The 26,795-nt window shown below is 36.3% G+C and overlaps 1 protein-coding gene across 10 annotated transcripts in view; it reads right to left on the bottom strand.

Annotated features, from left to right (window-relative positions):
• The window catches only part of LOC138699871 (CDAN1-interacting nuclease 1), a 314,608-nt gene that overhangs the window by 265,076 nt on the left and 22,737 nt on the right, over positions 1 to 26,795 (bottom strand). For 9 of the 10 annotated variants that reach the window (XR_011332120.1, XR_011332113.1, XM_069826105.1 and 6 more), the window contains exon 2: positions 13,245 to 13,349. The exons of the other annotated variant lie outside the window; for it this stretch is intronic. Coding sequence is in view for 7 of the 9 variants with exons in the window: in XM_069826105.1 (XP_069682206.1) it covers positions 13,245 to 13,349 (105 nt within the window). In the remaining 2 variants the exon portion in view is untranslated. The remainder of the gene's footprint in view (positions 1 to 13,244; positions 13,350 to 26,795) is intronic. 10 annotated transcript variants of the gene reach the window in all.

Genomic DNA, 26,795 nt, shown 5'->3' with positions numbered 1-26,795 from the left:
ACTAGCTAGGTGTTAGTAAGTGTGGCGCCGTGCTGGAAGATTCTGGTTGCCTCGGTTGTGTGCGCGTGCATCCAGCGAGAAGGAAGGGGTGGGGAAACGGAAACTGGAGCTTCGGTAGGCGCTGTAGTGGGTATGGAGCGAAGGGAAAGAAAACTACGGGACAGCATGGAGCAGAGAGTGCAGGGGAAACATCTGGAAGCAGATTCCTCTTGAAGATTCTGTAAGCCACGCGAATCGAAGATTCCAGAAGTTATGGTTTAATAAATAAAAGCGAGAAGCAGTCTTCAGGAGCAAGTCAGTTAGTCTTCAGTAAGTCTACAAGTGAGACTTCGAGCGAGGAAGCCAACCTTCGAGAGCATCTGGTAGACCAGGGTTTGACGTGAAGGAACTGCATCTGGAAGACTTGGGTTCGACGTGCAAGGAACTGTATCTGGAAGGCTTGAGTTCGACGTGCAAGGAACCGCATCTGGAAGGCTTGGGTTCGACGTGCAGGGAACGGCATGTGGAAGGCTGGGTTCGACGTGCAAGGAACCGCATCTGGAAGGCCGGGGTTCGACGTGCAAGGAACCACATTTGGAAGGCTTGGGTTCGACGTGCAAAGAACAGAATCTGGAAGGTATGGGTTCGACGTACAGGGAACCGCATCTGGTTCGACGTGCAGTGAACTTGAGTGAGTCCGTAACTGTGCAGAGTCCAGGCGAGTGTGATGTATCCGGAAGACCTGAGTTCGACGTGCAGTGAATCTGAGTGAGGTAGAAGAACTAGCCAAGGCGAACGAACTGTGAACTGAGAACTGACAGTTTTCTTCCACACATAGTGCTCTGTGAACATTAATTGAAATTAGGAGTACATTGTTGTTCTTCTCAATAATACACGTTTATTGTCATTGTCGCTGTGTGGAGTACAACAACGACTATTGTGTAACTGTGTTGAATGGAATACCCATTGCTGTAGGGCGAATTATTAAGAATATTGTTGACAGGTGTATGGTGGCTGAAGAAAAAAAAGTTACATTTGGTGTCAGAAGTGGGACATTGTGGACATAATGGAGAACCTACAGCAGATCCTGCAAGCCATCACAGAAATGAACAAGCACATTAGTGAAGTGAAAAGCGACATGAACATGAGCAAACACATCAGTGAAGTAAAAAACGATATAAGTGAAGCGAAAGACGACATGAACAGGCACATTAGTGAAGTAAAAGTAGACATGAAAGACGACATAAGTGAAGTAAAAAATGACGTCACTACACAAATTCTAAGCACTTCCACGCACATGGATGGAATTGTTACCATCATGAAAGATGAACTTAAAGCCGATTTCGACAAACTAAACGAGAATTTCGCAACTGTAAATAAAGCAGTGACCGAAATAAAATAGGACGTAGACCATTTTCGACGGCAAAATTCGCGCTCTTGAGTGTCGTCAAGAGCAGACGAGTGAGTTGCTGGACAAGACGAGTGAGGTGCTGAAGAAACATGCTGAGGAAAACAAGCATATACTTGCGTTAGTGGACTGCCAGGCTAGAGAACAGAAACAGATAGTTGCCAAAGAGGTTCGACTGCCACGGAAAAAGCGGCAACAAAATTAAGGACCCCATATACAGGTCCTGTAGAATCAACGTCTCCAGCTAGAAATTCCAACGTCAAGACGCCGAAGTTGGATGGTACGACGACCTGGCCAATATTCCGACGCCAGTTCGAGGCAATCGCAGAGCATAATGGGTGGACGCTGGCAGAGAAAACTACTCAGCTGCTGGCCACACTTCAGGGACAGGTGTCGGAGATCCTCACAGCATCCCGGAAAAGGGAACAGCCACAGAGATAATGGAGCCCTTGGAAGGACGTTATGGTAACCATCAACTTGCGGCAGAGTTTAGGACCCAACTGAAAACGAGGATCCAACAGTCAGGTAATCCCTACATGAATTTGTAATGGCGGTAGAACAACTGGCCTATAAAGCCCTCGTCAATGGAGAGACGGCACCTTCGGTTGCGGAGTTCGCGAACGCCGAGATCAGAGAACAACTACTCTTGGCTAAGCATCGCACCATCAACGACGCTCTGGCGGCGGCCCTCAGGATGGAGGCGGCCAAGTTGACGGCGAATGTCTCAAGACTGCACTGGATTAGGAGCGTCATGGCAGCCGACGTTGAGGGACGTCAACCAAAGCCACCCAAGCGACGGAGATGAGGAACGTCCACCTGCTGGTCCTGCGGCAGACCTGGACACTTAAGGAGGAACTGCAACCGATCTAGCTACAGTCAGGAGAGAGAGGCATCTGGCATTGAGGGACATCAACTGAAGTCGCCTGAGCGACGGAGACAAGTATCCACCTGCTGGTCCTGCGGCGAACCTGGACACTTAAGGAGGGGTTGCCACCGATCTGGCTTCAGTCAGGAGAGGGGGCCGATGGTAGGAGGGGCACGTCTGCGTCATCACCGTCCCCTCGGCTAATTTTTAAGCCAGTTAACAGAAGATGTGACAATAGGCTGATTGTTGAAGAATGGATAAGAGGCCGTCCATACAAAGTACTGGTGACACCGGGGCAACGGTCACAATCGCCAGGCCAATGTCGTGCGTGGCCTACTTGGAGGATGCCGCTGCGCCGATACGAGCTACATACTGCTTCAGGCAAGAGCTTGCCCATCCAGAAAGAGGTCTTCCTGAATCTGACCTTGGGAAAGAGGAGAATGGAGATGTGGGTGTTCGTCGCCAACATCACTGAAGACATCGTCCTGGGACTCGACACCATGCGATTACTCGATGCGACGGTGGACGTCTGGCGCCATATACTCCGTTTTGGTCAGGATGAAGTGTTCCCGATGGACACCGAAGATCAGCAGACTCACTTTGGAGGATCAAGTAGAAGAGCGAGATGACGCACACACAGTACGAGCAATCGCTGCCCAGCCAAGCTCAGGATGGGATGATGCCACCATGAGGGAGCAGTTGTAGGACCCAAACATTGGACCGTCTAATGGCTTACAAAGGGACTGTCCGGGACGTACAGTTCTAGGGAGGGAGCAATGTGGTGCCGTGCTGGAAGATTCTGGTTGTCTCGGATGTGTGCGCGCAGATCCAGTGAGAAGGAAGGCACGGGGAAACAGTATGCGCTGTAGTGCGGTATGGAGCGGAGGGAAAAAAAAAAACTACAGGATGGCACGAAGTGGAGAGAGCAGAGGAAACATCTGGAAGCAGATCCCTCTAGAAGATTCCGTAAGCCACTCGAATCGAAGATTCCAGAAGTAATAAAAGCGAGAAGTAGTCTTCTGGAGTGAGTCAGTCTTCAGTAAGTCTACAAGTGAGTCTTCGAGCGAGGAAGCCAGCCTTCGAGAGCATCTGGTAGAACTGGGTTCGACGTGAAAGGAACCGCATCTGGAAGGCTTGTGTTCGACGTGCAAGGAACCGTATATGGAAGGACTTGGGTTCGACATGCAGGGAACCGCATCTGGAAGGCTTGGGTTCGACGTGCAGGAAACCGCATCTGGAAGGCTTGGGTTCGACGTGCAGTGAACTTGAGTCCGTAACTGTGCAGAGTCCAGGCGAGTGTGACGTACCCGGAAGACCTGGGTTCGACGTGCAGTGAACTTATGTGAGTGAGCTAGAAGAACTAGCCAAGGCAAACGAACTGTGAACTGACAGTTTGTTACGCACATAGCACTTTGTGAACATTAATTGAAATTAGGAGTACACTGTTGTTCTTCTCAATAATACACGTGTATTGTCATTGTCGCTGTGTGGAGTGCAATAACGACTATTGTGTTGCTGTGTTGAATGGAATACCCATTGTTGTAGGGCGAATTATTAAGAATAAAAGTCACATTGTTGACGGGTGTGTGGTGGCTAAAGAAAAAAAATTTACATAAGGATCCCCACAGTAGGTTTTCACTTGATGATGAAGAGAGATCCACTCTTCGAAATGTTGTGTTACAATTTTGACAATTAGTAATGAAAAAGTCCAAACAGCTCAACCATTGAACAATTCACCATTGCTCTCCCCCCTCTTCATTCAGATCAATATTAAAATTGACAAAAACTGCATACTTTGTTTTTATTTAATGAATCTTGGATATCTTACGAACTAAGCCCGACAGGAAAAATCCAAAGGTATTTTCGGAATCAATACATGGATTTCCATAAGAATCAGCTATTTTCGCTCTGAAGGTATATAATAAAAAATTTGTTTGTTCCCTTGTGATATCAACATTCACTGAATACTGAATATAATGCATAATAGTGGTAGATAAATTAAGGAATCAGGGCAATAGCCACGGTATGTATGAAGAAAGCCATTCAACTGTTCATTCCACTACCATGTGTTGCAACATTAAGATTGTGATGGTTGCTGGACTTGTACTGGGAAGGCACGATGATATCACCGTATAGATGACACCGGTGCATTTGAAAGCACTTGTATAATCTTTGTGTAAACAGTGACGTTTGGATGGTCACCATGTATGTGTGAAACGGGCCTTACTCTTTACTTTGTCGCACATAAGAATTATTCTCTGCACAAAGCAATGGTGAAATGAAATGGCCAGCACTTTTAACAGTTAAAAACTAAATGTTGGAGCTGCTGGGCAACAATGGAAGTTAAAAAAACAGGTTGGAAGTAAATCCCAAAAAGACTAAGTATATGATTATGTCTCGTGACCAGAATATTCTACGAAATGGAAATATAAAAATTGGAGATTTATCTTTCGAAGAGGTGGAAAAATTCAAATATCTTGAAGCAACAGTAACAAATATAAATGACACTCAGGAGGAAATGAAACGCAGAATAAATATGGGAAATGCCTGTTATTATTTGGTTGAGAAGCTTTTGTCATCTAGTCTGCTGTCAAAAAATCTGAAAGTTAGATTTTATAAAACAGTTATATTACCGGTTGTTCTATATGGTTGTGAAGCTTGGACTCTCACTTTGAGAGAGGAACAGAGATTAAGGGTGTTTGAGAACAAGGTTCTTAGGAAAATATTTGGGGCTAAGAGGGATGAAGTTACAGGAGAATGGAGAAAGTTACACAACGCAGAGCTGCACGCATAGTATTCTTCACCTGACATAATTAGGAACATTAAATCCAGACGCTGGGCAGGGCATGTAGCATGTATGGGCGAATCCAGAAATGCATATAGAGTGTTAGTTGGGAGGCCGGCGGGAAAAAGACCTTTGGGGAGGCCGAGACGTAGATGGGAAGATAATATTAAAATGGATTTGAGGGAGGTGGGATATGATGGTAGAGACTGGATTAATCTTGCTCAGGATAGGGATCAATGGCGGGCTTATGTGAGGGTGGCAATGAACCTCCGGGTTCCTTAAAAGCCAATAAGTAAGTAAGTAAGTATATGAAAACGGAACCATCTATGATTATTGGCAAACAAGACTTTTAAAAAAATATTCAAATGCAGAATAGAATTCCACAGGTAACTAATGTAAGTTAGGTGTAAGTTTATTATTCAAGTCATGCTTTCTGGAATTTCATTACAGACTAACAAGAAAATGTCAACTTTTATATTTTATCGCAGAAAGTGCTGAAGTGAAATGAGAAAGTGAGTACCATATTTTCTCGAATACTTCGCACACTTTTTTTCCGAAAAATACAAGTAAGAAGTACGGGTGCGCAGCTTATTCAAAATGAAATTGGCAACAGTGCCCAATTTTCCTCCCATCCAAATCCTAAGGTGCTAGCGCATATAATTATCTGCCTGCGTGGGTATTTCATTTGTTATCAATGTTAAATTGCATTTGGATCAGCAGCACATGTGTCAGAATCAAGTTCAAGTGTGATAAGTGTATAGTTTGTGCGTTTTATATTTTCAATTCCGAAAATTAGCATTACCAAAGGTATGAGATTATGATCCTTCATTTGCAGTGAAAAACTAAAATTATATTATCGAAGCTGAGGAGGAATATGGAAATCATGACACGTGTGCTATTAATGTTACAGGATATTGTGTGAAGGGCCAATTAAGCAATACAGTTGATATGTGTGCAGTGCATGCGCATAGGATGGGATTGAAAGGTGTCCTGTTCCAGGATAAATTTATTGTTACCATAACTAAACTGTATTTGTGCTTAATTGCTTTTAATTTGTTGTATGTTTATGCAGGCTTATTCAAGGGGGCAGAGTATTCGAGAAAATACAGTATTGTTCAGTGTTGCCAGCTTTAGAGATTAATCCCTCAGTGTAGAGATATTTTGCCACAAAAGGAATCAGGCATTTTTTGCTTTATTCAGACACACAAAAAAATAAATAAATAAAAAAAAATTACAAATAAAAATGTTCCTAAATGTACAGTGTGTTTGTTAGAAAAAAGTCGATAATAAAATTATGAAGTTAAACCTGCAGTACTTACTGTATTCGATATTACTGAACATGATAGGAGCTTTAATTCTATTAATCATATTACTGAGTTACAACCCAGTACTCTGTAAGACTGCACCATAGCGTGTAGTATAAAACTTAAAAGAGCAAAACTTCGGCTTCTTAAGACCATTTAAAGAAATGTAGGGGTTTTCTTTAGATTTTACGGATTTGTATGGTTTTTGTGACCCTGGCAAGACTGATATTCTTACTTCTATATTGTATTTTGAATAATCTACAAAAGCTCAAGGTAAATAAACATATTAATTTTTATGTAATAAGCAGTCTAATCTTTAAAACATTATTATAGATTAATCATCATTAGAAGTATTTTATGAGAGATTCATGATTAATAACTACTAAAACAACTGACAAAATCAATTGAGTTATTAACGTTTCATATGTTATTGTATTACATAGTCTATAAATAAGGTTTTAGTTAACCAACCCTGATTCTGGCAGATACAGAGAATATGGAAATTAGGTAAACAAGATCAAAATAATAAACAACACATAAAATACTGTGGCTGTGGTGTGGTGGTAGACTCAAGCAGGTTTTTGGATATTCCACATCCAACATTTTCGAACTGCACAAGTTCCGTCTACAGAGCAATATAGTAAAACTTGAAGATGGAACCTGTATGTTGTTCGAAAATGCTGGAATACCCAAAAATCTACTTCTGAACATAATTGCCATGAAAGCCTAAAATCTAATTCAATGGTGATGGTGGAGGTAGTGGCAAGGATGACAGTAATTCACAAAGAATTCAAAGAAAACCTAATATTAATATGAACTAATACACAAAGTTTAATATTTTTTTACATAAAATAAATATTACAAAATGCTACAGAAATATTTTATATAAACTACTGGTATGGTCCATGTGTGTTTCTGACAATATCTTGTGGCAAAAGAAAAACTAACTATCCTAAAATTCACAAATATCTAAATCACTACCAGTACCGTATTTTGTCGGTTTATAAGACTAACTTTTTTTTTTTCTGAAAATAGGCCTCAAAATTAGGATGTGTGCTGTACATTCCCTTCCAATGTCTTTGTGAGTGAATTTCTAGGTTTGTTAAATATTTGAGAATCCTTCTTTTTGTTTTTATTATCATTAATTTATTTATTCTCTCTTTCAATTACAACTTCTTCACACAATACTGCTTTAATTTTTGGAGCCTGTCTACTACAAGAGAGCGTCGTATGTTATAGGTACATCAACAAATATAACTGCTTTATACCCTACACCAGCTGTCGGCAAATTTGTACTCACTACCGACATCACTAGATGCAAGCCACAATACATAAGATGTAATATCAATCGAGGAGTACACTGCCCTCCCTAGCTGAAAGGCCATATCTGAAAACTTGAATATTTTTCAGTATTGAGGATTCTGTAAATGATCAAAGCACGCCTACTTTTAAAGTGAATTTATTGGAATTTTCAACATATTCATTATTGAATTAATATATTCAATATATTATATAGAATACAATTTTTAGACTAATTAGCTTACATTTTATGTACAATTTGAGATACACCTAATTTGCTAAGTATTAATATTAATTGTTGAACATATTGATATGCTTAACAAATTAGGCATATTTCAAATTGTACATAAAAAGGCCAGTAAGTGAAATTGTCTGGTTTATTTTATTAATTATTTTTATTATTTTATTAATTATTATTATTATTATTATTATTATTATTTTATTAAATTACAACACATATTACATAGCAGTATTGCAAAAAATACTGCAATTCAAGACAAATATTATCTAGAAAATCAGTGAAGAGACAGCAATTTATTTACCAATCATTCTGTTAATATATTAATGCTACAAAGGTACAACAATGAAGTTCAAAATAAATGTTTGGTTATATTTACTAAGGTACACAGTTCACATAGGACTTCCATATAAATTACTGAGGTAAATAAATTAACTAAAAAAAATAATAACAAAACAATGAAAGCCAGATTTGCATAATATATTCGTTACTGTAGGTATATTAACAGAAAGCCACAATTTGAGTCACAGAGAATTGTGTGCACTCAAAGTTGGGTTTCTGGTGTCTTGTCAGCCCATTTTAGTTATGTGGATATAAAGGGAAGAATTGTGATGGTGTTGTGTATAGTTCCTGGGGTAGATCAGTCGGTAGAACATTCATGCGCTAAGCAAAGGGTCCCAGGATCGATATCCGGACCCAGAACAATTTTTCCCTTCAAATTATTCGAGTTGCTTCACAGGGAGCTCCTACCTGAAAGCCAGATTTGCATAATATATTCGTTACTGTAGGTACATTAAAATAAAGCCACAATTTGAGTCACACAGAATTGTGTGCACTCAAAGTTGGGTTTCTGGCATCTTGTCAACCAATTTGAGTTATGTGGCTATAAAGGGAAGAATTGTGACGGTGTCGTGTATAGTTCCTGGGGTAGCTCAGTCGGTAGAGCATTCATGCACTAAGCAAAGAGTCCTGGGATCGATACCCAGCCCCAGAACAATTTTTCTCTTGAAATTATTCAAATCACTGAAAAGTTATGATACTTGAACACAATTTTAGTCACCATTTACTGCAAGGTTCTCTTAAAACATCAGTCTGTTTTTCATTATTCCACCCAAGTTGCGAATTATGGCACTTTTTTTTTTTTGAGCAGGAAATCAAAAAGGCTTTCGTTGCTGCTCAGGACGTGGTAGCTGTTCCTTCCTTTTGTTTATTTTTCCAGTCAGGAAATTTCTGTTGAATGATGTATCATCAAAGTTATTTTTGTACTGCATACTGTATGATCCTCTGGAAACCGATATTTCAACCATAATCCTCTGGAAACCGATATTTCAACCCTACCATGCAGATAGGATCTTGGATGAATCAGGTTCAATTTATATTGTGATGAGTAGTCAGACCAAAGGAAAAAATGCTGAAGCTTCATTAGCAGTACCTCAGTCTGGTAAGAGCCTGCTTTTACTGCATCTACAAAGTCTGCAAGATCATATAGTTTATTTCCACGTCTTTTCATTGACTGTTCTACCTTGTGATGAAAGGAATCAGCAGCCATATAAACATATGGCCTGGTTCAAAGTATCTTATCAAAATTTCATTAGCACTTATCTCATTTGAATTAACAATGTAAATCAAAATGAAAAAGAATGTCCAGTTTTGTTCTGGACAGTGGAGTTGTCCAACCATAGAATAATTTTTTTAACAACCTCTCCTGTACTTGAAAAATATGGTGGAACGTGTTTACGATTTCTTCTTTGCTCCTTTTAAAGAGAGCCTCGTGCCAGACAGCTGCAAACAGCATGCACATTTTTTGTTCCCCCCTCCCCTCCCCCAACAGGAACGAAGCTCTCATTGTAGACAGTCAAATGGCTTGTAAATATACCTAGCTACCTTAAATGTATCCAGTCTTGACAACATGATAACTTTTTTTAAGCTCTGCACAATAAATTATTTTGTTAACCTCTTCATTTTTTTCAGCATCTTCTCTGTATTTGACCCAAGATTTTGATGCTCTCTCAATATGTTTTTTCCACATTTTACAAATTTCACAATTAGTGTCCAAATTTTTCTTTGTGTGGCTATTATTATGCACATTGAAGACTTAACAATTTTCACATTCCTCATGCCCCAGTTTAGCAAAAGATATGTTCATTTCACTGGCTACCATTCTGTACTTTTCATATAAACATTTGTAATTAACATTCTGAGTAATAAAATCTTGGTGCATGGCAGTCAGAGTTATATCACTTGGTAAATAAAGATGATTAGGTGCATGTTTCCCCCGGTAATACGATATGGTAGTATTAAATGAAATTATGTGTCTACGAATTATTTCACTGTCCATTTTGTTATGAGGTACTGTTTTACATCTTCTATCTTCAAGGGGGGTTACAGTGTTGTTTGAATTCCTTAGCGCACTGCGGAACAACTTTATCATTATTCTTCTTAAAGCCAAGAGTTGTCAAAAAAAGTACCTTGCATACCACTTGTAAAGTTCCTTGTTGATCTTTAAGCATGTACATATAGGAATGGTTCTCCTCTACCCTTCCTCAGGCTCTCCATAATCAACAGTTCTTTGCTTTGGAGAAATTGACGAAATGTGATGAAGATTAAACGATTTTCTTTCCTTTATGTTTCTCATTTTCCAGAACTCACAATTTATATATCTGCGTCTCTCTTCAATTATTTTGGTTAAACACTTCCGTGTGCATACTTCAGTGTCACAGTTAGTTTTAATACCATGTTCTTTGGCATATGAATCATATTTCACTTTTTTCCTTTCACTTGCTGACAATGTGTACTTCTTCCTTTTCCTGACCATATCTTTTTCGTGAATGGAGAATCCTTACTTGCTTCTGAATATTCTGTATGAGAAGGAGCAGTGATATCTTCAATTGTGAAATGTGGAGAGACGCACTCATCATCTTCTGAGTTGGCTAGCATCACCATTTTTTTCCCTCGAGAGGAGGATTCATAATGAAACCTTAAAAAAAAAAAAATCTCTAAAATATTTTTGATATGGACTATCAGTGCAATAGTGATAAAAATAAATATTATTTTACTTACGTACTGATTATAATGGCGTTTCTAAAATAAGGTTGAGTAGAATCAATATTATGTGTCTTGACTACATAACAACTAACAAAGAAATGAAAATTGTGATATATTTTCAATAATAAGCTAGAAAAATTAATTGGAACACTCCACTCATGACCAACAATGAATTAATTATAAGAACTATGTTTAAGTAATGGGAAATAAGCATTCAGGTAGTGGCGATTACATTGTTGAGAACGGATTAAAATACAAATTTGTTACTAATGCAGTTACGTCTAATTTGACTAGAATGGCAAATAGGAAATACTAAGCAAAAAGAACATATTTCTAAGAAACAGCCTTCTTGCTTAGAAAAATGAACTTCTGCCAAATTTGCTTAGGAATTTATATAAATTTTGAGATACGACTTTCACTGAATCAGATTCTGAAGGCACAATTCATTGAGAAACGGCCATTTCCCTTAGGAAATAAATATATTAACATCTGAACTCTCCAATTATTTCAGAAAATCCTTGAGATACGCCCTTTTGGCTTGGGAGAGCAGAACAGAGCACTCTGTTCAGATCCCAGTGGTGGACTCTCAACCCAATCATCTGATGTAGACTACACAATATTGATTTATAGATGAACAGATTATATTTCATTTCACCTTTATCTGTACTGTGCTACAACAACCTAAGAAAATACGTCACAAATTGCCACTCTTAATACAACTCGTAAATTTTCGCCTGCTAGTCACGATCTTTGTTTAGATATTAGAAGTTTTCGTTGTGAAAACAAGTTAGTGTTCCGAAATATATATTGAATATAGAGCCAGACATCGCAACTATGTAGGGTAGTGGCAGGCGACCTATGATAGGACTACACATAAGTTATTACTTTTCTATAGAGAGCATTTTAAATGAATCTAAGCCAGTGTGGTGTGTTATACAATGGCAACGTTTTATGTCCTCACTTATTTTCAGCTGTCTTAGTAACACGTTAGTCCATCTAGTAGACTTTTTTGAAGTCGTATTTCGGTCCTGTATGTTAGGCCTACTACAGATACAAGTTGCTTTATGTTCAGATTCATTTCTTCTATATATTTTCTTCATGCTTGGAAAATTCTTCTCCTGTTGTATTTTCTTTAAGTGCAATGACATCGAGCAAATATTCTTATACAAAGAGATCCTTCGTAACTCCGCGGATGAACATTACCAATTCTACTCTATCAATATCTCTATCAATAGCGAGAAATTACACCACTGTTTATGGATCTTCGATTTTATTTCTAGCTCACTAGTGTTTCAATATCCCTCACTCTCCTTTGTATTGCCATGTTAGAAACTTTATTCAGCCATGTTTTAATGAATTGGCCTTCATTATAGGAGTTTGATGATTTTGCGATTTCCAAAACAATAACATAACTTGCATGGAGTTCCCTTTGACTCATAGCTTGTTTCATCATATTTTAGTACCGGAACTATTATTTCAATTAGTTTTTTTTAATGTTTTAATTGATTCGCACCGTCCAGCCCTACGAAAAGAAAATTACGTTTATACTTATTTTCTATTGTATACATTTCTGTTTACAATTACATTAAATATGTTCAGGCTTACCTATGATTTCGTGATAATATTATGACGTGTCATAATGTCACTAGATGTTCGATTTATAAGTGTCTACTAGAATAGAACAGAAGAGGTCTACATTGTCATCATGTATACAACAAATACTATTACTCCCATTATTCCTTAAACATACGTTTCCGAACAGAAGTTGAAGGTTTTGAGAAAGAAGAAACCTAAATCTAATCAGGTAACCTGCCACTGATAGATGCCTGTGAACTGGAGTTGTAGGGAGTTGGACGGAAGAGAAGGGGTGAAGCAAAGACAGTTTACAGTGCTGCCTCTGCGACATCACTATTGCTAGTGATCATGACATTTCTGCCGATCCTTTCCCTACACAATAAAACTATAATTTTAAGAATGCTAATAGCAAGTATAATTTGACACAAAAATTAAGGCACTTAACGAATATTAACTATTAAGCAATATTTATTGAGTGTAAAAAAAATACATTATTTCCATAACATCTTTTCAGGATCTTAATGGAAGTACAAAGTGTTTTGCAACATTTCCGATCAGTCACTTTTCTTTTACGGGGAAGGACTGGAAATTATGAGTGAAATGTTTAGATAATCAAACTTATTCATGTGACACAACATTCTGTAACAACCATTAAAGTCCAACTTTTAAGCATATTACATTTTCGCAGCTGCAGAAAAAAAATCAATAAATACACATTAGCCTATAACAAAAATATAAATGTTTACCGTCTGTATAATTCTTCTGTCATTTTGCTGAACTTCTGATGATTCTTCTTCATTTTCCTCTGATATTCAAAAGAATATATGCTTCCCAATGTATAGTCTGAAACACTAAAGAAATTATTTCATTACAATGCGCTAAAAATTGAAAATATACAATAATAGGATAAAATTGACAGATAAAAATATAAAGGTATGTCCTTAAAGCACAATTTGTGAGAAATGGCAAAATAAATTTTAAAGTAGTCAATCATGGAATTTTACCTTGTTGTTTTGACAATAGTCAATTATGGGATTTTACCTTGTTTTGAGAGTAGTCAATCATTGTTGTTATAATCATTTTTATGGCATTTCCTTCAAGGAAGGATATAATTACAATTTTTGTTCAGAATGAAAATTACATCAAGACAAATCAACTGGTACCAATAACTCACTTTTCCAATTTTTTTAGACATACAACCTTTGTGCTCTTAGCCATTGAAATATATTTCTGCCAGTGGCAAAGCGTGAGGTCAAAACCAAGGCATATACTAAGCAATAACCATAATTTCTCTTTGAAGGGATGGGACATTGGTAGAGATGTTTATTATTATTATTATTATTATTATTATTATTATTATTATTATTATTATTTCGTATTACCTTATTTAAAAGTAATTTATATTTTGTATACTGGTAATAGAAGAAAAGTTAATTATTTTATTATTCACTACTCTACTTATATATGAAATCCAGCCGCCACTCCTTCTTGACGAATTCCTCAACAAGTGCATCATAAAAAGTTGAAGTTGAGATTGTCTTAATTGATTTCAACATCTCCTTTTCAATGGAGATTACAGCAAGTTCACTTAAACGGTCTTCATTCATCATACTACGGGCATAGGTTTTGATATGTTTCAGTGTGGAAAATGATCGTTCTAACCAGCTGTTGTTACAGGAATGGTAAGAATGAGACTGCACAATTTATACAATTTGGGCAACACTTCTTGGAGATCATTTGAAGTTATATGGTCTAGAATTTCGCGGGTACTTTACATGTTCTGAAACATAGGTTTCTTGAAGATGACATTACACTGACTTCAAAAAGAAACAGTGTCAAAATAGTCCTGTACGTTTCTTGGAGGATGGTTAACCTGCCATTGGTTGACGTGTGAACTCTACGCTCACTTTTAGATTCAAGTTACTATAACTCTGCAACAATCGAAGATAAACGTTTGAAATTCGGTGTACCTTTCCATTAGAATTTCAGGAGTTGGTTGGTAAAGTTTGAAGTGATAATGTGGCTTTCAGTTCTCGCCAGACTGCTGTAACATACCGATTGTCAAGGGACTGAGTGCTGCGCTCACAGGTCGACCAAGTGTGTTACTGTTATTGTTATTACTTAAGATTGTGATGGAAACTGCTCAGAATTCGCAAATTGGAAGATGACTATTGGAATCGGATGACGATGATAATGACAAGAAGAATGATCACCAGGCTAATTATTCTGAACATTCAGATATAGAAACTTTTGATGACAATGTTCATGACAATGCAAGTGAAATTTCTGCAGATGACTCTGGTTCTGAAATTGCTGACTATCGTGGACCACATTATGTAAGTCGTGATAATGTAACTAAATAGAACATTCATCCACCTCTATGTAACAGACGAACAAGAAAGAGGAACATAATAATTCATCCACCGGGTATGAAAGGAGTCACTGAAAGTCCTGATACCATTCTTGAATATTAAGGACTTTTTTTCCCAGACCCTATGATTGAAGACACTGTACAATATACAAATATTCTCTTCCAAAAAGTAAGACCTAATTCCAATCATGAAAGCGATGTTTTGAATGCTAATGTGCTCTGTAGCGAGGATTAGTTACAGATGGCCTCTTCTAATATTTTTCAAATTGTTGGATGTTGCTGGCATTAATGCTCAGATAATTCTGCAAAGCAACACAGTGCAGAATGAGCCCCGAAGACAGTTCTTGAAAGAATTAGCTTTTGGTCTTATGAAGAATCACACGGCAGTAAGAGGTACATCTAAAAGTCTGCACTCGGATCTTCGAATGAGGATAAATCAGAAAGTAGGAATAGAAGCTGAACAACCTCCGTCACAGCCGTGTCCAAATACAGAGAGAGTAAAATGTGGCTAGTGCCCAAAATGGAAAAATTCGTAAAACAACGTCTAGGTGTGTGAAATGTGTTGTACCTATTTGTGGGAGCACACAGTTACAGTGTGCAAGAAATGTCATGGAAATAATACCGAGGAGAATGATGAGGGTGAGTGAAGACTAAATATCCACGGGATTATTTTTCTCGTTATATTCTTGCATATTCATTCATTCATTTAGTGTTCTTCCCAAAAGCAGGTCTTTCACTGCAAACCCAGTCTTCTCCAATCTTTCCTATTTTCTGCCTTCCTCTTCGTTTCCTCATATGATCCATATATCTTAATGTCGTATATGATCTGATATCTTCTTCTACCCCAAACTCTTCTCCTGTTCACCATTCCTTCCAGTGCATAATTCAGTAGGCAGTTTCTTCTCAGCCAGTGATCCAATCAATTTCTTTTCCTCTTCCTGATCAGTTTCAGCGTCATTCTTTCTTTACCCACTCTTTCCAACACAGCTTCATTTCTTATTCTGTCTGTCCACTTCACACGTTCCATTCTCCTCCATATCCACATTTCAAATGCTTCTATTCGCTTCTCTTCACTTCGACGTAATGTCCATATTTTTGCCTCATACAATAGCATATTAATTCATTGAAATTCTTATAATTTGTAAACTGTTGTACATTATATATTGTATTGTAAATTAATAGAATAACTATCATGAAAAATTTATATATGCAACAATGACAATAAATATAACATATTCATACATCATAAATAAATATCTAAATAAAAAATAAATAATGGAAAACAATTTGTCATATTAATTGATTATCTAGTGGACTTACTCGTGTTAATTATGTAAGATTTGTCCGGCTTACAGCTGTTTCAGTGCTTCACGCACCATCCTCAGAGCCTACTAGATCACGGCGTCATCTCAAATTTCTCTGCCTGTTATGTGGGTGTGTTTGATTGTTGAAAGGTGTTGAAGGGTGGAGTCGAATAGTGTGTGTGTACTGAAATTGATCTGTGTGTTGAGAATTTGATTGGGGTGTGTTTGTATATTTCGTATTGTTCTAGTGTGTTGAGTTTTTGGTTCTTGGGTTGTATGTGTAGGATTTCCATGTCCGTATTTATGTTATTGTATGTATGGTTAGCATTGGTTATGTGATCAGCATATGTAGATGTATTGTGTCCTCTGGTTATTGCTTTAATGTGTTCTTTGCAGCGTGCTTGGAATGATCTGCCTGTCTGTCCTATGTAGAACTTATCGCAACTATTACATGTGAGTTTGTATACACCTGTGTGGTCATATTTATTTGTTTGTGTTTTTTGTGTGTTGAGATGTCTTTGTAGTGTGTTTTCTGTTCTGTATATTATGTTATATATTATTAATTCATTCGAATTGTTCTATCATTTGTAAACTGTTGTCACTTCATTAGCTTGTAATGTAAATTGATAGATTATTACGCAAAATTGTTTATGTAACAATTAAAATAAACACAACATACTCATATCTTAATATATAAAATCGAATGTATGTATGTATGTATGTATGTATGTACGTATGTATGTATGTAATAATATATGTTCTCTATACAAATCTACACGCTTTGACCGATATGTGCCAAAAAGTTTGCACATTTAACCTTCATAACCAGGAGAAGAACACAGGCTACATTAAAATTGTGCAAATGGAAGTTAAATTAATTAAAATTATAAAAATAAAAATAAATAGATCAAATCTTCATGTATAATATTAAAATACAAAATCTTCTACAGTCAATTGTTCTTTTATTATTGTCTGTTGGTATTCAACGTCGACTTTCACGAGACCTTGGAAATTTTACCATGAAATTAAATTACATTGTTGTTACAGATCGCAAAGGCTAAAACTAGATAATTCATGCAATAAGTATCTTTACGCAGTCCAGGACCGTATTATGAATTCCTCGATGCAGTTTTGTAGATAGTGAGCAAACTGTTTTATAAAACTGAATTCTAGAATTCTTTGAAACTACAAGGATTACTGCCACATAATTTACTTAATAATGAATAACCAATAGTACGATCGCGAAATATTGACCCACCAAAATTCCTATGCCCGAATAAGAATTGGTGTGAAAAACTCATACGAAACGTAATAGAATTGGCAATATTAACTGCAAAAATAAAAGGAGATGTTTTTATTCCACGTATTGCTAGGATACTTATTCAATTTTAAGCAACTGCAATTTCAATGCCACTAGCATTTGTAATGGCCATATTAAAATGAAGCTCAAGGACAGTCGCTCAAAGTTGCAGACGTTAACTTAAAAACTACGTGTTTTTCACATCCTCAACTATATTTTATACAAAGAAGTGAAAAAAAAAATTTTTACACATATCAATAAGCAATTCAATGATACTTTTGTCATGTTGCTAATGTAGTATGTGAATGTACATAAGCCCACTGAAAATAACATTGTATTAATTCTCAAAATATTGTTGTTCACGTTGCAAATTTAGTATGTTAAGCGTTGTGGAAATAAAAATCTCTTAATTTCTAAAATATCGGTAGCCCTATACGTTTCTCAGAATATTAGACTTTATGTTAAAAAATGACTTATTGAGAGTTTATATATCTGTATTCTGTGTATAAAATTAGAAAAAAAATATAATATGTTCTGAATTTATGAGATATAGTTTCAAGTTATATTAAAAAAAAAAAAGAACTGGGTATGATATAAGTGGGTGTACAGCGGTCAAGAGGTAAAAAAATCTTCCAATATAAATTAAATTATATATGTATAGCCTACTATATATTGATTCGATGCTGAAGCTGATCACAAAGAGGAGAAGGAATTATATTTTCGTTGGGTTTTACTTTGTTTATAGTTTGATTTTTCTATTACTTTATTTGTATTTCTGGCACTGTGGAAGAGAAGGCCTAATGGCCTTAACTACACCAGAATAAATAAATAAATAAATAAATAAATAAATAAAAACAAATAAATAAATAAAAACAAGTAAATAAATAAATTTAAAACAACAGTTTAACGTCAGGCACATGATATGTTTTCTTTTCGGTGCTTGATTTACAACTGTTTTAAATTGAGTTAACCCTGGCAGGCATTTGGCTAAGGAGTTCATTAATTCATGTAAGTGACGTTAAGTAAAGATTCTTCTTTATGGGCGAGGAAAGCTTAGTAAAGACAATTCGTTTTGGTTGTGTATAGTTAGGTTTCCGAGATTTCCGAAAATTTAATAACCAGTTTAATTAAAAATAGAAGCAGAAAGGAAAACTCAGGCAACACCGGGTGCTTTCAGCTAGTGTATTATATTAAAATGCAAAATCTTCTACAGTCAATTGTTCTTTATTATTGTCTGTTGTATTCAACATCTACTTTTCACGAGGCCGTGGAAATTATAACACAAAATTAAATTACATTGTTGATATATCATGAAGGCTAAAATCTAGAAGACAATTAATACAGTAAGTAATTTACGACTGCCTCCGTGGTCTGTTGGTCAGCATGCTGGATTCCAGATCAGAAGGTCCCGGGTTCGATTCCCGGGCTCGGCTCTCGGTGAATTTTTCTTGAAGAAGAAGAATTCCCTGGGTGTCTAGAGTCTGGAAATTTGTATGAATGTGAGTGTGATTGTGAATGTGCCAGGTTAATATTAATTAACCAATCATCACAAGTATAAAAATACATCAGGACTGTCGCTGGACAGTAACCTTTTTTTTTTAATTAACAGGAACATGTATGGTACATAAGTGTCAGCCTTAAAAGGCTTTTACTTTAACAGAGATGGTTAACAAGCAGGAACATTTATATTTTTAATTGAGGTGACCGATCTTGACGGTAGTTGTTATTTTATACTCTAGGGCTCTTATCAGAGGATTGGGGTGGTACAGCAAGTCCTTATGAAAGTTTTCTGTTAATTTCTGTAGAATGTCGTAGAATGATTCTATTTCAAGCATGTCTTGTAGTTGTTTATTGGTGGTTCTATAGTCTGCACCAGTGATAGTTAGGGATACTTTTCTCTGTATAGCATGAAGACGTCTGATAATTTGGAATTTTGCATTGCTCCAGATTTCGCAGCCATAGGCCATTTGAGATCTTATAACAGAAGTGTAAAGGATTTTTTTCAAGGGAAGTCTGATGTAAGGTGACTTCAACAATGGATATAGATGAATGAATCTGGCTAAAGCTTTGTTACGAGCTGCTTCAACATGGTGATGAAATCGAAGTTGTTTATCAAGTGTGATGCCGAGTATTTTATAGATTGTTTATAGTAGATATTTTCGGAGAAGAGATTGAGGTGATCTGGTATTTTTGGCTTTCTTCTGGTAAAAATGATGGCTTGAATTTTACTTATATTGACTTTTATTCTCCAGTTTCTTAGCCACATTTCCAATATTTTGAATTGTTTTTGCATAGTATGTTGTGCGATGTTGATTGAAATGTCACTGGTGAAGTAGGTGGTGTCATCTGCGTATAATCCCATATTGCATTCAGCAATCAATGGAATATCATGTACATAAACTGGATATAAATGCGGTGCTAAGACGGAACCCTGTGGAACTCCGGCTTTGATATTCTTGATTATGGATAATGTGCCATCCATTTTGACTTGAAAAGTTCTATCTGTTAAAAAACTATGTATTAGGTGAATAAGGCTATCATCTATTGACAGTTTAATTAATTTGAATAAAAGACCCGAGTGCCAAACTGTGTCAAAAGCATATGCTATATCCAGAAATGTAGCTATTGTATGTTGGCCGGCTTGAAAGTTATTTGTGATATGGGTTGTGATTCTTTTAAGTTGATGAATTGTTGAGTGATGTTTCTTGAAACCGAACTGTTCGTGATGTACTTTTGATGGAATTTGAAGAATTGGTAGAAGTCTTCTTGCAATAATTTTCTCTAGAATTTTTCCTTGAATGTTCAGTAAACTAATCGGTCTTCTATTATTTGGAATCATTGGATCTTTTCTTGGTTTGGGAAAAGTGACTATGTGAGCATGTTTCCAGGCTTTAGGAAAATACTGCAATTTTAGACAAGTGTTGTATATTTTTGTAAGATATGTAGTAACATTTTTTGGAATATACACAAGCATTTCTGTTGTCACTTTATCAGGTCCTGCAGACTTCTTACGTTTGAGTTCTGCAATTATAGATTTTAATTCTGATGGTGATGTAGGAGTAATAGTATTCGTTGATGAAAGGCTGAGATATTGTTGAACTTGACATTCTGTATTATCAATAAATGTCTGATTGATTGGAGAGGTATTCGGTCTAAATCTGTTTTCTAAGGAATGAGCAATAATGTTTGCTTTGTCTATTGGGGAATAATGTACTCGTCCTGCCTCATCTTTTATTGTTGTGTTTGATGTCTTTGTTGTTTTTCCTAACAATCTTTTGTGTAAGCTCCACATCTTATCTGGGTTTTCAGATATTTCCTTTACTACTGATTCAAATTGAGAAATATTATGAAGTTTAGTTTTATTTCGGACGGCTTTGTTCAGTCTATTGTAGCATCTTTTTGACTGCGGATTACCAGTATCTTGCCATTTTTCTCGTGCTCTATGCTTTGCTTGTATGAGGAATATGATTTCTGTATTGTCAGTTGTGTCACTGATATTTTCTTCGGAAAAGTGGGAAGCTTTGCTGTAAGAATCTAGCAAGGTATCTGAGAGAATTTTTATCCCTTCCTCAATATCTTGTGTAGTGTTTAATATTGGATTACCTGGAACAACTTCACTTAGATCATTTTTGTATTGTGACCAGTCTGTACAAGGTTTTCTATAAGTTTTAAAAGTTCGTATAACAGCAGAAGAGGTGAAATGGACAAGAATCAGAAGATGGTCAGAGTCAAGGGCATTTATTGTTTGAACATTGCCAGGAATTACCGACGTTTTTAGGAGGAATATGTCAAGGACGTCTGGAGTTTGTTCTTCATTGTAAGGATAATGAGTAGGTAAGTTTGGAGCAATGACGTGATAATTTTCTTGATCGGCATGTTTTTGTAAAACTCTTCCTTTTGGATTAATTACTTTGGAGTTCCATATTCTGTGTTTTGCATTTAAATCTTCCCCTATGATAAATTTTGTGTGTGTGTTTGTGATAATGGACATTTCATTTGGTGTGAGAATTTTATTGGGAGGGAAGTACATAGCTGCTACCATCACTTCTTCATTGTTGTGCAATAGGATCTTTATTGCTGTAATTTCTGCTGATGTGAGGCCGTGAATTTGGACTGGAGTGTACGTTATATTAATCTTGATAACAGCTGTCCCACCACCTCTTCCATAGGGCCTGTCTGTGCGGATTATTTCGTAATTTCTAATGCTCAGTCTATCTGTCGATTGTAAATGAGATTCACTAATAAGAGCGATGTCGATATTATTTTGCACAAGTAAATACTGGAATTCGAAGATTTGTCTTTTTAAACCATTGGCGTTAAAAGCAATGAGCCGAAGTTCCCTGTGATTTGTCTGTTTATGGTGCTGCATGAACAGGGGTTAAAATTTCAATTACAGCCTCAAATAATATGAACATTTTAGAAAATGTATCGGGAGCTTGTTTGAGTTTTTGCGTGACGAGTTTTAATTGGGCTACAATTCTGTTTAGTCCTAAACCTTGAATAAAAGTATATAACTCTTTGATGTCTTCCATGATTTCAATTTTTGGGGTCGCTTGATTGTTGGGTGCATTAGACGACCATGCTGGTGGAGGCTGAACCGATGGAAGTCGTGGGAAGTCTTTTTTTCATAGAATTTAAAGTGAGCTTCTCTGTTTTGCAACCTTTGTTGTTTGTTCATTTTCCTTTGTTGAAGGGCGTTTTTTTGTTGAATGGCTACTTCACATTGCCTGAAATTAGCTGTATGGGGCTGACCACAATTTGCACATTTGGGTTCGACCGAATGTCCTTTTATTGGACATTCTGCTATTCTGTGATTTTGGCTACATTTAACACATTTGGATGGCAGATGGCATCCTGCAGAAGTGTGTCCATATTGTTGACAATTAAAACATTGGTATATTTTAGATTCTGGATTATATGATTCAATTAAAACTGGTTGATACTGAATAGCCTTCAAGTCGTACATACTCCTGCCATAATCATTGTTAGTTAGAGATACAACCCAGACTGGAATAGGACATTTAATAAATGTTCCATTTTCTTGTTTAGTAATTGTCAACTGTCTGACATTAATAACAGGGAAATCGAGGACTTGCAGTTCTTCCTGAAGTTGTTGGGCTGTAACATGAGTTGGGAGCCTTTTGATAACAATTTGAAGTGGCTTTTGAAATTTTGGTGTAAATGTGAAATAACCTATATGCTTTTCACGAAAAATATTTTGCAATTTATCAAAAGCTTCTTGCGAAGTAACATGGTATTTGGTTCCTTGTTTCTGATGATAAATTATTTTCAGGGTGTGTCCTAATTCCTTTTCAAGGTGCCTATGATATTCAAAGTAGTTATTATGGGATGGGAGAGTTGGAACTATAATAGGGAGAAATCTTTTCGTATTCTGTTTGTTGTTGCTTTGAGAGTAATCTTCGTTTATGGTACTTGATTCATTTGTTTGCATTTCTTCGTCTACAGTTTGGTTAAGTGGATCATAATAGTTATGTGTAGGGACGGCAGCTACAATGTGACTTTCTTTGGTAGAAATGAAATTAGTTGGAGGATTGTGGTTCTCAGATGAGTTCTCGTTACCTGGTATTATGGCCGAATTTGTTGCAGTGGAGATTTGGTTTGAAGCTGTCCTCACAGTCGCTTCTGTAATTGTGATGCGTTTATATTTCTGAAGGTGTTCTTCGTCAGTTGGAAGCATTCTTTTCACTTTATCTTTTTTTACTATTTACTTTTGCAAGGGGCGTCACTTCCTGCCCTCTAGCAGTGAGATAAGTTTTTGGTTTTTGACTTCTTAATAAGACAAGATGAGAAGTCTCGTCTTCTACACCATGAAGCTGATTCGAATTCACATCTGAATCTGAATCCCCTTGCGGGGAACCTTGACCTGTGTCGTGTGATTTGAAAGACAGTATGGTATGTAAAAGAAAAAAAAAATGCGTAATTATATTAAACTATTGGATAATACCAATCTCAATGTTTGGATTCTAGCCTGTCCTTTAATATAAAACTGTATTCACTATTTACACAAAGGTTCTCTTCTTAATATCACACAACAAATAAAAACACAATATCTAACGCTTATTAACACATACAATGATAAACACACTTATTTAATAAGATAAATTAGTTTTTTAAATTCTGATTACGTGGTTTCAGTCAATACGCAAATAGCTGTAATACAACAATGTGGGCAGTAACCTGAACACACGTTGACAAGTAACTCCATCTGTTAGCACAACCATAAAGCATCTAATAGATGCTTTAGAGTTACCAACAACGGAAAAAAAAAAAAAAAAAAGAGTAAGTAATTTACGCAGTCCAGGACCGTATTATGAATTTCTCAATGGAGTTGTACATAGTGAGCAGGCTGTGTTTATCCAACTGAATTTTTTGAAACCACAAGTATTGCTATTACATAATTTAATACTTAATATTGAATCACCAATAGTACTATTGCGAAAAATATTGACCCACCAAAATTATGTAATGAAACGAGAATTGGTGAGAAAAAACTCATGAAAGATGTAATAGAAGTGACAACATTAACTGTCAAAACGAAAGGAGAAGATGTTTTTATCCCATGTATTCCTATGATACTCACTAAAATGCCTTTCGATTTTAAGCAACTGCAATTTCAATGAGACTAGCATTTGTAATGGCCATTTATTAAAATGAAGCTCAAGGACAGTCGCTCAAAGTTGCAGACATTAACTTAAAAACTGCGTGATTTTCACATTCTCAACTATATTTTATACAAAGGAGTGAAAACATTTTACAAATATCAAAAAACATTTCAATGATACTTTTGTAATGTTGCTAATGTAGCATGTGACTGTACGTAAGCCCACTGAAAATAACACTAAGTTATATTAATTCTAAGATATACGTATTGTTATTCATGTCCGAAAATTTATTACTGCGAAATTCTATCAGTATAACCACATTACCAATGTGGTATGTTATGCGTTGTGGAAAGAACAATCTCTTAATTTCTAAAATATTGGCATACGTCTCTCAGAATATTAGTCTTTATGTTAAAAAATTACTTACTGCGAGTTTATATTGTATCTGTATTATGTGTATAAAAATAATATAATTAATATGTTCTGAATTTGTGAGATACAATTTCTCAAGTCATAATTTAAAAAAAAAACTGGGGATTATATGAGCGGGCGTACAGTGATCAAGGGTTAAAAAAAATCTTACAATATAAATTAAATTATATACGTATATATTGATTCTTTGATATGACCGATTCAGAGAGAAATTTTGGCTCACGATGACACCCCAACAGATTCAGACTGGGAACAAGGGAATTCCCTGTTCATCGTTAGCTGTCTCTGAAATTTAAGTGAAAGCATACATAGACATGAAGTTACGTGAAATGTATGTCAGCACAGCATAGATCAATGTACAGATCTTATCTCTGCTTCTGTGCAACGTCACATTTGCGGTGACGAGAAAAGGGGATGGCAAAAAGGTAATGATTTTTAACACGCTGACTCCCACGACTAAGATATGCCATTTGAAACTGAACAGTCACTGACTGCCAGAGATAAAATATAAGATCTGTAGAATACTGAGTTAACATTAAATGGGCCGAGGAGTGCGTTTTTGTTTTGCTGAACTTCAAGGCAATGCTGGAGGTGTGCTGTGGACAAGAAAGATTGGACGAGAGCTGTAGGAGAGGCCAGGGTACTTCCTGGAGAATGGAGAATGAAAATCTAAGCAATGCTAACTCATTTAAAGTTTGTCTGGCTGTAGCCTGTATATATTTTCGTTTGGTTTTATTTTATTTATAGTTTAATTTTTCTATTATTTTATTTGTATTTCTGGTGATGTGAAAGAGAAGATCTGACGGCCTTAACTACGCTAAAATAAATAAACACACACACACATATACATATATACATAATTTTTAAAACATTTGAACGTATGGCACGTGATGAAATGTTTTCTTTCGCTGCCTGACCTACAGTTGTTTTAAATTGAGTTAATCCTTCCAGGCATTTGGCTAAGAAGCTATTTAATTCATGTAAATGATACTATGTAAAGATTTCAACTTTACGGACGAGGAAAATTTAATAAAGACAATTCGTTTTGGTTGTCTATAACTGAGTTTCTGAGATTTCCGAAAAGTCTAACAACCAGTTTAATTAAAAAAAAAAAGCAAAAAGGACAATCCAAGCAATGCCGGGTACTTTCAGCTAGTATTACAAATAAATATGTAAATAAACAATAATTCATGAAAATATTTCACGTCAAACAACAAAAAAACCTGTGATGCTCACAGGTCTACCAATGACATTACAAGTATGACGTCGACCACCGACGGGTTAAAGCAGACGTGGGAACTTCGAAGAATCAAGAATTTTAGCGACACAATATTTCAAATCGAGTGTTCATTTGGATGGTAATGTTGTCAAGAATTTTGACATAGAGTCTACAGAAGGAAAGTGTTGGATCTGCTGGGGTGTCAAGAACTGCCCTTTTTTTTCCTTGGCTGCTGTGATGGACCAGCCATCACAACACTGTCATCATAGCAATCGTCGAAATTGTTTCTCATCTTCAACAACAGTTTACTCATTCCCATCACTTCCCTAGAGCAAACTCAATGTCCATGTGTTTAGTTTCAGTATCTTATAAAGGTGCTCTGTAAGACCAAAAATGTCGGAAAAAACAGTAAGAAGAAAACAGTTTGCGAAATTCTCTAAAAAAGCAAGAAAATCCTTGGATGCAACAACAGAATCACCATCCCAACAAACTGGATTTTCTAGAACTGAATTAAAACTGCAATGAAACTCTCATGGTCACTTTTGATTACCCTGATCAATCTTTCATTATAGTTCCAATGAGTTCGTACTACTTTCAGTAAACGATGGGTGGCAATTTCGTCCAGAAACTGGGTTCTTTTAGTAGAATGTGAAAAGAAAGACATTAGACTGTTAAGGGTACCTACTGAAAAATATTTTACACTCTTTTATGTAGTTAACAGATTGAGTGAGAACTAAATTAAGCCTATGGGCTAGGCAATGCTTGTGTACCACCCAGCATTCCAGAAAATACTGCAGCCCCGTCACATGTCTGAACTACAATTTTCTTGGAACAATTCAGATCATTAACTGTTGTCATGACATGGGTAGCTAAATGAACTGCAAAACGATCTTTACTTACGTTCGTATAACCCAGAAACCTCTCCTGAATGTCTCCAGATGGAGACAGATAATAGAAAGCTGTCACTTGTTGGACACATCTGAAGCTTCGTCTAACAGTATGGCTATAAAAGAAGCAGCTTGAATTTCCTTGCTGATGGTCACTAATA

The sequence above is a fragment of the Periplaneta americana genome, chromosome 1, assembly GCF_040183065.1.
Source record: "Periplaneta americana isolate PAMFEO1 chromosome 1, P.americana_PAMFEO1_priV1, whole genome shotgun sequence".
Lineage (NCBI taxonomy): Eukaryota > Metazoa > Arthropoda > Insecta > Blattodea > Blattidae > Periplaneta > Periplaneta americana.
Note: the sequence above shows the minus strand (reverse complement) of the source record. Positions and strands in the feature narration are given on the sequence as shown.